The 13,885-nt window shown below is 37.3% G+C and overlaps 1 protein-coding gene across 2 annotated transcripts in view; it reads right to left on the bottom strand.

Annotated features, from left to right (window-relative positions):
* NSF (N-ethylmaleimide sensitive factor, vesicle fusing ATPase) overlaps window positions 1–13,885 on the bottom strand; it is a 168,152-nt gene that overhangs the window by 74,883 nt on the left and 79,384 nt on the right. For both annotated transcript variants that reach the window (XM_031011079.2, XM_055387811.2), the window contains exon 9: window positions 7,757–7,956. In XM_031011079.2, the coding sequence (XP_030866939.1) occupies window positions 7,757–7,956 (200 nt within the window). The remainder of the gene's footprint in view (window positions 1–7,756; window positions 7,957–13,885) is intronic.

The raw sequence follows: 13,885 nt of genomic DNA on the forward strand, positions 1-13,885 counted from the left end.
AGACCATCCACATCTAGTGGCTGAGACAGTGATGCCTTAGCTTTCTGATGGTTCAATGTACACAGACTTTGTTTCAGTAACAAAATTACTTAAAATATTGTACAGAATTACCTTCAGGCTATGTGTACAAGGTATATACAAAACATAAATGGATTTCATGTTTAGACCAGAGTCCCAACGCCAAGATATCTTAATGTATATGCAAATATTCCAAAAACCAAAATCCAAAATACCTCAAGACCAGGGAAACATGGCATAAAAATTTTATTTATATATTTAAGTTCTTATTTAATTTTTAATAGTTTTTTATCTCTTTATTCTTGTATTTTGTAAATTATTTGGAAAATAATCTAAAATAATTTTTAAGCGGAGTTTATTCAACCTAGATAGTATATGGTGATGACTGTTTTTCTTGGTACACTGAGGTAAGTTAAAAAGATAAGTGAAGCAGAAACAATCTTAGTATTAGGAATGAACTGCAAAACTGACTGGTTCCGGGACTTTCTGAAGAGTTGAAATAGTGAATGGACTTGCACCAACCCACCAAGACCCACACCTGCTAGAACCAATGAGACTGATCTAGCTGGAGACCTGAACAAGAACTTAATGAAATGCTGGAAAGCAGGAAAGGAAACGACCTTGTATAAAATTGAAACAATTAAGGACCCAACAAGCAGACTTAAAGCACTAAGAGGATTGCTATAAAGGGAATATTTAATATTATTTTACCCTCAACAAAAATTTTAAATGGTAGGATAGATTAATTCAGTACAGCTTACTAGGTTTTTTTTTTGAAGACGAGATGTTATATTTCTGAGTGTTATTCATGTCGATCTAAGTAAATCTATTATTCATTTTATTTTTTTGAGACAGGGTCTCATTCTGTTGCCCAAGCGGGAGTGCAGTGGCACTATCACAGCTCACTGCAGCCTTGACCTCCCCGGCACAAGTGACCCTCCCACCTCAGCCTCCTAAGTGGCTGGGACCACAGGAATGTGCCACCATGCCTGGCTAATTTTTAATTTTTGTAGAGGTGGGGTCTCACTATGTTGCCCATGATGGTCTTCAACTCCTGGGCTCAAACGATCCTCTGCCTTGGCATCCTGAAGTGCTGGGATTACAGGCATGGGCCACTGTGCTCAGCATATTCATTTTAATATCTGTATGCTATTCCATTTCCTACTAAGGAAGAGTAATGATGTTTCTTTTCCCTCTATTACAAATAGCATGGCAATCAACATCCTGGTACATGTCATGTTGTTTATCATAGGTAGTGGTCTTGAAGTAGAACTCATGGGGTTTGTGCATTTTCATTTTTGTAAGATGTCAAATTTATTTGCAAGATACTACCCACTTGGTATATTCTTCTAGTTTATACTCCAACTAGCAATGTATATGAGACCTTGTTTCTCCATAACCCCACAAACTCTTGGTTTTACCAGCTGTTGTAAATTTTGCCAGGTTGTTTAAGAAATAATCCCTCTTTTATTATACATTTTCCTGAATATCTTTTCATTTGCTTTTCTTCAATTGTGTTCTTTCTCTGAGAACTACGTGTTAAATCCTTCGACAGTTTTTTAAAATTGTGGTATTTATATTTTTCTTATTATACAAGACTTTTTATAGAGAATTTATTATAGAGGATGCCAATTCTTTGTAGATTATATACACTGCAAATATCTTCTCCCAGTTTGAGACATTTGTATTCAGTGTAATTTGTCATACAGAATTTTCTTTATATTAATGTAGCCAAATTAACACTTCCAATGGATTTACTTTCTGTATCAATTCTTCCCTAGCCTCAAATCTTAAAACATTTTTGCCTATTTTTCTTCTAAATAAGTTTTCCTCCTATAAATTTTAGTAGGCTTTTATGTTTTTGTTTTTTTGTAAATCCATTTGCAATTTTGTATGCTGTGAGGTAGGAATTGCATTTTATCTTTTTCCAAATAGGTAGTCAATTATCTCAGCTCCGTTTAAGGCACAGCCAGCCTATTACTCCCCTCTGATCTGTATCATCACTTGTCATAGAGCAGGCTCTTCCTTCCTGTGTTCTATTGTTTCCTTGGTCTGTTTTTGCATGAATATATAACATTGTTTCAATTACTATTGCTTTCTAGTAAGTCTTGATATGTGATAAAAGTAAATCTTCATTATTCTTCAAAATTCTCATAACTCTTCAAGCCTCAAAAAAAATTAGAATCAAGTTGTCAAATGTTAAAAAATTCCTATTAGGCTTCACTGGAAATACACTCAACTTACAGACCAAGATGGGCAGAACTCATTTTTATGACATTGTCAGTTCTCCCATACATGAACATGTTATATCTTACCATTTATTAGCTGCTTAAAAAAAGATTTTCAAAAATGTTTAGAATTTTCTCCTTAAAGGTCTTGCACATTTCCTGCTAGATCGAATCCTAGGCACTTTACATTCTGATTTCTGCTATAAATGAAATTGTTTTTAAAATTACCTTTTTATTATCATCACATTGTCTTTGAGTCTTGTTATTTCTTTCTTGCCTTCTAAAGTATTTGAGTTTCCATTGTTTCTTTCCCAGCTCCTCCCTATGCTTTGGAAAAGTTTGGGCACAATGTACAACTTTCACATGCACATTTGACTTAATGTTAACTAACATTATTAGCTTCTTTTTTTTTTTTTTGACATGGAGTTTCACTTTTGTTACCCAGGCTGGAATCCAGTGGCACGATCTTGGCTCACTGCAATCTCCGCCTCCCGGGTTCAAGCAATTCTCCTGCCTCAGCCTCCTGAGTAGCTGGGATTACAGCTGTGCGCCACCAAGCCCAACTAATTTTTGTATTTTTTTAGTAGAGATGGGGTTACACCATGTTGACCAGGCTGGTCTCAAACTCCCTACCATCTTCCCCAATAATATAAGGAGCTTACATGAATTTAATCTACTTCCCAAACGTTTTTTTCCATATTTTAGTTCTATCCTTTAAAAATATTAATATCATTATTGTTTTTCTCAGTGAATGCTATTAAAATTTATTTTTAAAACTTTTAATTGCAAAATACATCACACATAGAGAAAAGTTACAAAATGTGAATATATGCCTCAATGAACTGTCACAAAATGAACGCCTACGTAATCATAAGAAACAGAATACTGCTAGCATCCTGGGAGCACCTCCTCACAACCCCTCCCAAGCACTCCTCCCTGACCTTTCCCCATAGGTAACCACAATCTGATTTTTATGGTAATAATTCATTTTCCTTTATAGTTTTACCACCCAAGCATGTGTTGTTAAACACTATACTTTAGGTAAGCTCTCTATAAATGGAATCACACAGTATGTGTTCTTTTTGAAATCTGGTTTCTTTTGCTCAATAATTTATTTGTGAGATTCACAACTGTATATAGCTGTAGGCTATTTATTTTCATTACTGCCTTGTATTCCATTATATATTTCTATGATCATTCATCCATTTACTGGATATAAAATTCTAAGTTGACAGTTATTTTCTTTCAGCTCTTTAAAAATGGCCTTTGATTGACTTTTTGTTTCCATCATTTCTATTGAGAAGACAGCTACTAGCTAGTTGTTGCTTATTTGAAGGTAATTTTCCTTTGCTCTCTAGCTCCTTTTAAGATTTTTCTCGTTTTTGGTTTTCAGCAATTTAACAATAATGCCTATATATGTAGAGTTCTTTGGTATTTCTCCTGCTCAGGGTTCATATCATTTCTGCAATTTATGGGCTAATGTTTTCCATCAGTTTTAGAAAGTTCTAAACCATTTTCTCTTCAAATCCTGATTTTGATTCATCCTCTTTCTCTTGCCTTTCTGGAACTTTAAATACACGCACCAGACCTTTAAACGGTATTCTCTCTCTCTCTCTCTCTTACTCTCTCTTAATTCCTTTCATTCTTTGTCTCTGGTTATTTTCATCTTATATCTTTCAGTACACTAATTCTCTCTTCAGATGTGTCTAACCTGCTATTTAAACTCATTCACTTGAGTTAATTTTACTTACTGATTTTCTCAGTTCTAGAATTTATATTTGTTTATTTTTAGTTTCCAGTTCTCTGCCAAAAATCTGTCTTGTCTTTTATCCCCTTGAATGTGGTAAGTATAATCATTTCAAAAGTCTGTATCTGAGAATTCCAATATCTAGAGGCTGTTTGAACCATCTTTTCTTTTTCTTGATGTTGTTTGTGTATGTTTCCAGTTGCTTTTGATTATAAGCCAGACATTGCATTTGCAAACTAGAAACAATTTGTGACCTTACATGATACTACTTTCTTCCAGGAAGGATTTACAATTCTGCCAGATGCCTAGGGGCACTAGCAATTTAGGAACCCTCAATCTAATTTTAGGGACTGACATGATTCAAAGCTGATCTGCAGCCTCGGTGAGAGTATGTCTATTCCTGGTTAACCCTTGCTCTTATGGTGTAGCCCTTCAGGGTCTTGACTCAAAACGAGTTATGTTCATCAGGTGTCCCCTCCTTAGGGGCCATGGGCACTAATCTCTGCCCCCATTACTCCCACTAGCCTGTCAAAAGGGCTGCTTAGGTTTTAGCAGCTTCCTGCAGAACTGGCTAATATCTCGAGAGGAACAGTGACCCAGTATACCAGGAGGAACTTTGTTCTAGGCCTCCATTTTTCTTCTTTGATACCTTCAAGCAAAACATGTTTAAATATTGTGTTGAGCTTTTCTGGTAGTCTTCAGTGGAACACATGACTCAAATGACCTAATTTGCCACTACTAGAAGTAGAACTCCCAGACTTTATCTATATTTTCACCAATTTCATTGCTCATCATTGTTTCTTGGCTCTACTGTTTCCTTCTGGGTTCAACTTCCTTCAGTCTCAGTACATCTTGCTTCATAATCTTCCAACAAGCTTCTGCAACTAGTTAATTCTATTATCCTTTGCCTGAAGAAAAAAAGTCTTTATTTCACCCTCATTCCTGAATGAGAATTAAGCTGGGTATTAACTTTTAAGTTGACAGTTATTTTCACTTAGCTCTCTGAAGATATTATTCTACTGTTTTTTGTTCTCTCTTTCTGTCATGGAAAAGTTTGCTATCAACATAATGGATACCCCTTTGTAAGTCATCTCCATGTCTTTCTTTTGTTACTAAGATTTTTTTTCTTTGGCATTCTCCTATAACAAGTCTAGAAATAAGTTAATTTTCATTTATCCCATATAGGCTCATGGTGCTACCTGAACTGAGTACTTATGTCTTTATTAATTCTATAATATTCTTGGTCATTCTCTTTTTGAATAATGCCTCTACACTATTCTATCTGGACTTCTTGTTTTAACTCTCTCATCTCAACTTTCATCTTCTCCATCCCTTTATCTCTCTGTGCTACATTCTGGGTGATTTCTTTAGGTTTATTCTTCTGTTTACCACTTCTCTCTTCAGCTGAAATTTGTTGTCTTATCTTAAACTTGGTTGCTGAGTTTTAAATTTTCATGACTACTTTTTCTATTCCTTTCAGCCTAGGTTGTTGGAGCACCCCTGGGGTTTGCTTATATCTGACAACTTATGCTATCACTAGCCCAGGACTAATTTTTTTTTTTTCCTTAACGTAGGGTCTTGCACTGTCACCCAGGTTGGAGTGCAATGGCACAATGAGAGCTCACTGCAGCCTAGAACTCCTGGGTTCTAGTGACCCTTCCATCTCAGCCTTCCAAGTAGCTGAGACTACAGGCATGAGCCACTGCACCTGAATAATTTTTTTAACTAATTTCTCAGCTTCGGGTTTCAAGCCACATAGGTAGCATACATTCATTCAAATTCTAAACCAGCATGAACAAGGATCCATGGTTTACAATTCCCATGGGAGGCCGGGCACGGTGGGTCACGCCTATAATCTCAGCACTTTGGGAGGCCAAGGCAGGCAGATCACCTGAGGTTGGGAGCTTGAGACCAGCCTGACCAACATGGAGAAACTCCATCTCTAGTAAAAATACAAAATTAGCTGGGCGTGGTGGTGCATGCCTGTAATCCCAGCTACTGGGGAGGCTGAGGCAGGAGAATTGCTTGAACCTGGGAGGCGGAGGTTGTGGTGAGCCGAGATCACGCCATTGCACTCCAGCCTGGGCAACAAGAGCAAAACTCCATCTCAAAAAAAAAAAAAAAAAAGAAGAAGAAGAAGAATTCCCATAGGAGATTTCCCAGCTTCCATTCCAGAACCCAGGCAGTTAAATATTTTTTGTTAATTTCCCTGTGGTGGCAGCAGATATTTTCTAGTCCACTCTTTTCATAGACACAACCCCTTTGAAGGTACCAGTTCCTAGTCCACACTGTAAATGGATTCAAGGACTCATGTTCTGTTCCCTAGTGGGTACTAAAACCCAAACCCATATATTATGAAACCAAAAGCTGCAGCCCGTATCTTACGACTCTAATTTCCTGGAGATTCAGTTTTCTTTCTGAAGAGCTCAATTATGCATTTAAAATAATTTCAGTTATGTTTTACCCAGAACTTTTAAAAGTTTTATTTTGTGTTTAATTGGCACATAACTGTGCATATTTAAGGGGTACAGTGTATACCTAGCATTTGAAGGTGTTTATAGAAGGAAGGTTTTCTGGTTACCTAGTCTACTGTATTGCTAGAACCAGAAATCTCATGGCATTGTTCTTAAACTGTCAATGAAAAAAATATGTTAGTATTAGGATAATTAATCAGAACAGACAAACAGAACCAATAGAATGTTCGTGTGTGTGTGTGTATTCCTTATGATAAATCTCTATGAATATGTATGTATGCATATACACCCACATATATATGTCAGCCTCCATAATCGTTTTAGCCAATTCCTTGGGATAAATCTACAATTTCAGAGGCTGACAAGTCCCAAGATCTGCTGTCAGCAACCTGGTGACCCAGGAGAGCTAACCTGGAGACCCAGGAGAGCTAATACGCATTATTTAGTTCCAGCCCAAAGGCCTCCAAGCCAGGAAGAGCTGATGTTTCGGTGTGCATCCAAACCAATGTCCCAACTCAGGGCAACCAGGCAAGTCGAAATTCCCTCTTACTTGCAGGAAAGTAAGCCTTTTTGTTCTGTTCAGGCCTTAAACTGATTGAATGGGGCTTGCCCACATTAGGGAGGGCAATCTGCTTTATTCAGTCTATCAACTCAAACGCTAATTTCATCCAGAAACATCCTCACAGACACAACTGAAATGTTTTACCAAATATTTAGGCACTTTATATCCTAGTCAAGTTGACATGTAAAACTATCAGAATTAGTAAACTCTAGTTTGATTTTTAAATAATTTCATTTCTGAGACGCAAATCAAGCTTTCCTTTGAGCTCTGACAATTCAATCCTGTCACTCTATAACTGAGCAAGACTCAGTGTTAAGTAAGATAGCTTTTTGCATATGAACCTTACATAATACGATTTCATAAGTCTATTTATGGATTTAATTTCCCCTTTTCTTCCAAAGGATAAATGAGCACAAGTCTCTGGAAGCAATATGGAATAAAAGTGTCACCTGAAAATATATTCATGACCTGTTTTTGCAAAACCTCTGGCTTACACAATCACCTACCTTTGTTTATAGGAATATGTGGGTAACAACATCTGCTCATCACATAAATCTTCCACAGTCCCTGGTGCAGTGCCATATATAACCTAGGTACTAGGTAAATTTACCTGTAAGTTGCTTCAAAATATAAATCAAAGCAACAAGTTTGTCTCCATAACTCTGGGTCTCATTCATCATATAGCGAGTGATAAACTTTTACTAAATCACACTTATGTTCACATTACCCTCCTTTGCTCCTCTTCAGCATCAGCAAAAAGTTTGCGAATGTTAGCCTCTGATTCTCCCACATATTTGTTAAGGATTTCTGGCCCATTGACCACTTTGGGCTCTCTTGCATTCAACATCTTGCCAATCTGTCGAGCCAAGAGAGTCTTACCACAACCTGGGGGTCCATATAACAGGATGCCTTTAACATGTTTACAACCTGAAAAGGAAAAGAAAACAGTCTTATATCAGCTAACTAGAATCTAAGTAAGACTCTAAAGGAAAGTGTTCTTTCTTCTTCGTATGCACTTTAGGAAAAACACAGTGATGCCATTCACATATGTTAATGTCCATGAGCCATGAACAAGAATATACAACCAAAAATCCAGAAACAATTCCTATAACTGTACTAAAGTTTGAGGGGGAAATGCTGCCAGTTAAAGGTCTCTGAAAGAGTCCATTCGTGCTATGATTTTGAACAAATACTTTTTACTCTGAAAATGTCTAACTGGGAAATATTACTTATTTTTGGCTGGGTGTGGTGGCTCACTTGAGCCCAGGAGCATGAAACCAGCCTGGGCAATACATTGTGACCCTGTCTCTATAAAAATAAAAAATTTGCTTTGTTTTACATATAACGATAAATTATATATAATTATTATATATCATATATGTGTATATATATATACACACACACACACACACACACACCCCATGGAATACTATTCAGCCATAACAAAGAACAAAGTCACATCTTTTGCTACATCATGGATGGAGCTGGAGGCCATTTTTCTAAGTGAAGTAACTCAAGAATGGAAAATCAAATACCATTATGTTTTCACTTACAAGAGGGAGGTAAGTTATGGGTACACAAAGGTGTACAGAGTAATAGACTTTGGAAACTCAGAAGTGGGGAAAGTGAGGGCATGAAACCAGCCTGGGCAACACATTGTGATGGCAGAAAATTAAGAAGTGGGGAAAGTGAGAGGGGAGTGAGGAATAAAAAACTAATATTGGGTACAGTGTACACTACTTGGACAATGGGTCCTGCACTAAAATCTCAGACTTCACTACTATATAATTCATCCATGTAACCAAAAACCACTTGTACCTCAAAGGTTATTAAAATTATATAATATCTTTATATTACACCCCAAAAAGCACTCTGTGAAATAATAGATTATCAGGTTTCAGTGTCACACTCCTAAGTATGGGTAAAAAGGGAAATTTCTGAAAATGCAATATAAATAGTGTGTCGCCATGGAAAATGGTTTGTCCTTATCTGAAATGAAAGCATTAAAAAGTATATCTTTAAGAAAAAAAGTACAATACATTTGATGACTCAAGTAAAATCACAAGATGCAAACAACTCTATTAGAAATTTTAGATTCTGAGGAGGAAGACCCTTTGGGCTGTCAAAATTGGTCTTCACTTCTTCCTTTATGCTGAGAAAAGACTCCTTTTTAAATCCTTGAAAGTAATAAGAACTGTGCCTTTGGTTGAACATGGAGAGGGAGGGGAAACACTTGATGGCTTACAGTCTTAACCCTTTGCATCACAGAGTAAATCCCTTCCCTAAGAACCACTGCCCAATAAAATGCTTTTTGGCCTTTGACTCACCCTCCAAGTATGAGTGGTAGGGAGATAACAGGAGAAGCCTTGAGCTTCTCCTAGAGGCCAATACCACCAAGCACTACCAGCATCTAAGTTACAGGGACACGCTGGATTAGCAGCACGTTGAAGTCTGGCTCCTAATCTTGCCCTCTGAGCCAACTGTTACCATCATGATTTGAAACTATTCATATGTATAAACTGTAGCTGAGGCAGGTGGTGGTGGTAAAACATTCATAGGGAGAGGACATCCAGAAAGAAGAAAATGAAGATTTTCTGAGTTCCTACAAAGCACCAGCCCTTCTGATCTCCAACTTCTTGACTTCTACATTTTCTCCAAGTTTATCAACTTCCTCTTAACCATACTGCCTTCCCTAGTAAGCCATGCTTTCTTTGAAGGACTTTTAACTATTTATTCTTTGTAAATTTCTGTTATAACCACCCCATAGTCCCTGAATACAATATGGCTTTATTCACTACACATTGGCCACAATGTGTATAATTTCTCCATAGCACAGCTGGAGAAAATTATACCACTGTGCTACTGACTGATACCTCCAGAATTTCATGCTATCCAGTTTCAGTTCTATGCTCACTGCTTTCTCATGCCACTCTTTACTTGTCTTTGTTAGCTCATCTCTAATTCTTCTTATTAATTATCCAGATCTTCACTGTTCTTCTCAAGAGCTACCCCCTGCTATGAATTCTTAGAGATAACCTAGGTTCCTATTTCACATATCAAAAAAAAAAAAAAAAGACTTCACCTCTCTGCTTCTTTATCTATAAATTGATCAGCAGACTCATCCATTCTCAACCTAATCTCGGTTCTCAAAGTAGTCTTCCTTCCTCTCCTCCAAGGTTTATATTGCAATTCTCTGTTTACATGGCTTCTTCGCTATAAGACTGTAAACTATTCAAACGCAAGTACTATCTCATTCACCCAGCATAATGCCCAGCACCTACTATGGACTTCAGGAAAGGCTGAATAAGTAAACTGTTGATTCTTTTCCTACAAAACTCAAAGAATATGAAGGATTTTAAAAAATTATTTGAAGCTCTTAATTTATGGACTGTGCTTATTCTCATAGCTGAGCTAATTTAAATACTTAAAAAAAACACATTTGCAATGACTGAGACTTTCCGAATTTAACAAAACAACATAAACACAAGAATCTTAACTTTGCAACTATGCTTCTGTACACAGAAAATGCTCAAATTAATGTGTTTTGAACTAAATTTACTCAGATATTATAAAATAAACAATTCACAAATTATTACCATGAAGTTTAAAAGAGATAAAATGTTTACCCATGCAACTTATTATATATAACACAGATATGTGAAACGATAGAATATATTTAATATAACTTCAACAGGAATGTAATAGAAGCTCTAGTCTGCATTAGAACTATAATTCTTTTAGGATCTCAAATGAGCACATCAAAAATATACACTGACATGTGAAGTCTTTCAGAATGTACTTCCACAAAGGAAGCTGTTACTTGAATAAGCAGTGGAAATGGGACTTTATTATTACTATTATTATTACAGCCTATTCTGACTTATTAAGTAAGCATTGGTCTCTAATTTTAAATGAGTCATAAAAACTCTTTATAACTAATTCCATTCAACAAAAGTGTACTAAGCTCATGTTTAGACTAGATGCAAAGGTAGCTGTTAGGGATACAAACATGAAAAAGACAGTCCCTAGCTGTAGGGCATTTCTGGCTTAGTAGGAAAGACAGAAATAAAAATAGGCTATCTACAATATAATATGACATTATCAGAGATATGTATGAAATGTTTTTGGACTCTAGCCAAGAGATACTGATTCTGCCAGAGTGATGGCAGAAAATTAAGAATGGACTCAGGTGAAGAGCTAACATCCATTGTGGGCCTGGAAGAATGAGTAGGAGGTTCACAGGCAATGGAGAGGAAATGCCACCCCAAAGAGAGAGACTAGCATGATCAAAGGCATAGGGATATGGACACAGATACTGTTCTCTCGAAACAGCCAGTAGTAACCTGCTGTAGCCAGAGCCCTGGAAGTGAGGAGAGGGCAGTGCCTGGCGACGAGGCTGGCAGGCTCCTAACTGGCAGGCCTTGAAACCATGACCATGATTTTTTAACTTGTTTCATAGGTGATTAAAACCCCACATTTTTGGGTGATTAGTCTAATCACCCTTAGGTGTAAGTGATAATCACGGAAGGCACACCAGGAGATATGTATTTAAAAGCTAACTGTGTTGGTAGAGTGGAGAAAGAACGAGAGACCAAACAGGCAAAGGAGGGGAGGCTAGCTGGGGGAATGTTCTGAACCTTTTTCTGGGGATACCAACTCACTCTGGATTCTTGCCAGTTAAGTTTTCATATCCCTCTAAGTCCTTTGGAAGCACAGGAACAAATGAGTCCAGGGGCCTTGGGAGGACACCCTCTGCTCCTGCTGATGCCCCAGCTTTCTCCTAGAGAACTAGGATATTAAAGCCTGGATCTGATATTGAGGAGCCTCTGATCTCTGGCTGCTGGACTGACTGCCCAGCTGGACTGACTAATGCTGCTGTTTTATTCTTAATATCTTACATGCCACCTCACTCCTCAGAGATAAGTGCCTTAGGTTAGTGACCTAAATAACAAAGGCCAGGTATAGAACGAGAAATCAGTGGACCTGATTTAAATAAATTGTCATTGTCTCTCATTCTATTCCTCTCTTTCCCACAGAACAGTCTAATGGACCTCCCCAGGAAAATGCACATGCACAAAAAATTTGCATACAAATTTGAGAGAGTTATTTAATCCTTTGAGGTCCATCCATGGAATCCAAATTAGAAACTCCTGAACATATTACTGAAATAATCCAGACAAAAGACAATAAACAGAAAGAGGCAAGAGTCATAGGAAATAGTAGAAAAAGAAAAGAAGATGCAGGAAATACTCATCAAAGCTTAGAAACCAAATGGAAACCAGAAAAGGAAGAGGAGTCAAGGATGACCTTGAGGCATCTAGCATGGGTACATGGATAAAATGATGGTAACCTCAGGGATACCAAGACATAGCAAGAGGAAGAGGAATCAGTTTGGAGATTACAGGAAATCATTACTTGTTTTTGGCTATAAGGCATTTGAGATTTAGGCAGTAACGCCTATTAAAAATACTGGTGAAAGCTCAGAAAAGACATCAAAACTACTGCTTCAATATTTTTGAATGCCTGCCCTGGGTATGTGAAAAGCTGTGAAAAGTTTTAAGCAGAAGAATGTGACAACAGAGATAAATGCTGCAGTGATAGAGGATGAGGCCTGGAAAAAGGGCACTAGGTTTAGAAATCAGGAAATACATGCCGCTCTAGGCCACAGGGTCTTCGATCAGGGTCAGAGCATTTGGGGTTGAGTCCCTACCTTTCACTTAGAAGAAAACTAAGTAGCATAAGCAGATATGGAGACCACACTTTCAGAAACTTTGGCAACAGAGGAGGAATGGAGAGGGGGAGCTTGTAAAGACACCTCTCCTTCTGAGACCAGTTAAATAAAGGGACAAGGAGGAAGAAAGCTGAGGTTATTCCTGTTGGGTTCTGTTGACTATGTGAAGCAGGAACTACGTCATCAACAAAATGAGGGATGAAGAGAGGATACTAGGAAACATGGTAAAGGTTTGGAAAGTACATGGGGAGTTGGGAAAATGTGTCTGAGCAGACGGACGCTGTTACTAAGTGAACTCAGCATATGAGATTCAGGTCATCGAGGGACCATCCTTTGTTGTATTTACATAAGCAATTCACAGTATTAGGTAAGGTGTAGATTCTTATTCAGTTCTATAAATACAAATTTCATCTAAGCTGGCATACAAATTTTGACCTTTTTGGTTTTACCCATCTCTTTTTTTTCAAATCTTAATTTTAAAGGTTAGCAATATGAGGTAAATAACAGGATCAAATTAATGTAATGTGCAGTCAACATACTTATAGCTCAATTCTATTATCTAATTTTCCCATCAAAAGTGTAAGGTAAAAACTATCACATGACTGTTTTCAACATTTTTTCCTCCATTTTCCACAAAGTTTGAGGCCTTAATCTTCAAAGTGATTCCCATCTTTTCTCCTTCATCTATAACTTACTTAAGTAAGAACTAAGGTGGGCTAAGGGTATAATCAAACATAGTTCCAAAGCATTTCTTCTCTCAATATCCTATGTCAAGTACTTTTTTAGAGACAGGGTTTCACTCTGTCACTCAGGCCAGAGTTCAGTGGTGTGACACAGCTCACTATAACCTGGAACTCCTGGGCTCAAGCGATCCTTCCAACTCAGCCTCCCGAGTAGCTGGGACAAGCGCATGCCAGCAAGCCTGGCTCAATTTCCTGTATCCAGGTATTTTACTGCTTGTTTTACTAATTGCTCCCGTTAATCATTTTCTAAAAAATACCTACTTTTTATTTGGATGAGGCACAAACATAGTAACAACTCTTGGTTATAATAAGAGAAAGGAAAGTGGTAGTAAAGAGTATAATCTCAAATGGCCAAAAATCGATTTTTATATATGGTTTTGGA

The sequence above is a fragment of the Gorilla gorilla genome, chromosome 4 (assembly GCF_029281585.2).
Source record: "Gorilla gorilla gorilla isolate KB3781 chromosome 4, NHGRI_mGorGor1-v2.1_pri, whole genome shotgun sequence".
Taxonomy (NCBI): Eukaryota; Metazoa; Chordata; class Mammalia; order Primates; family Hominidae; genus Gorilla; species Gorilla gorilla.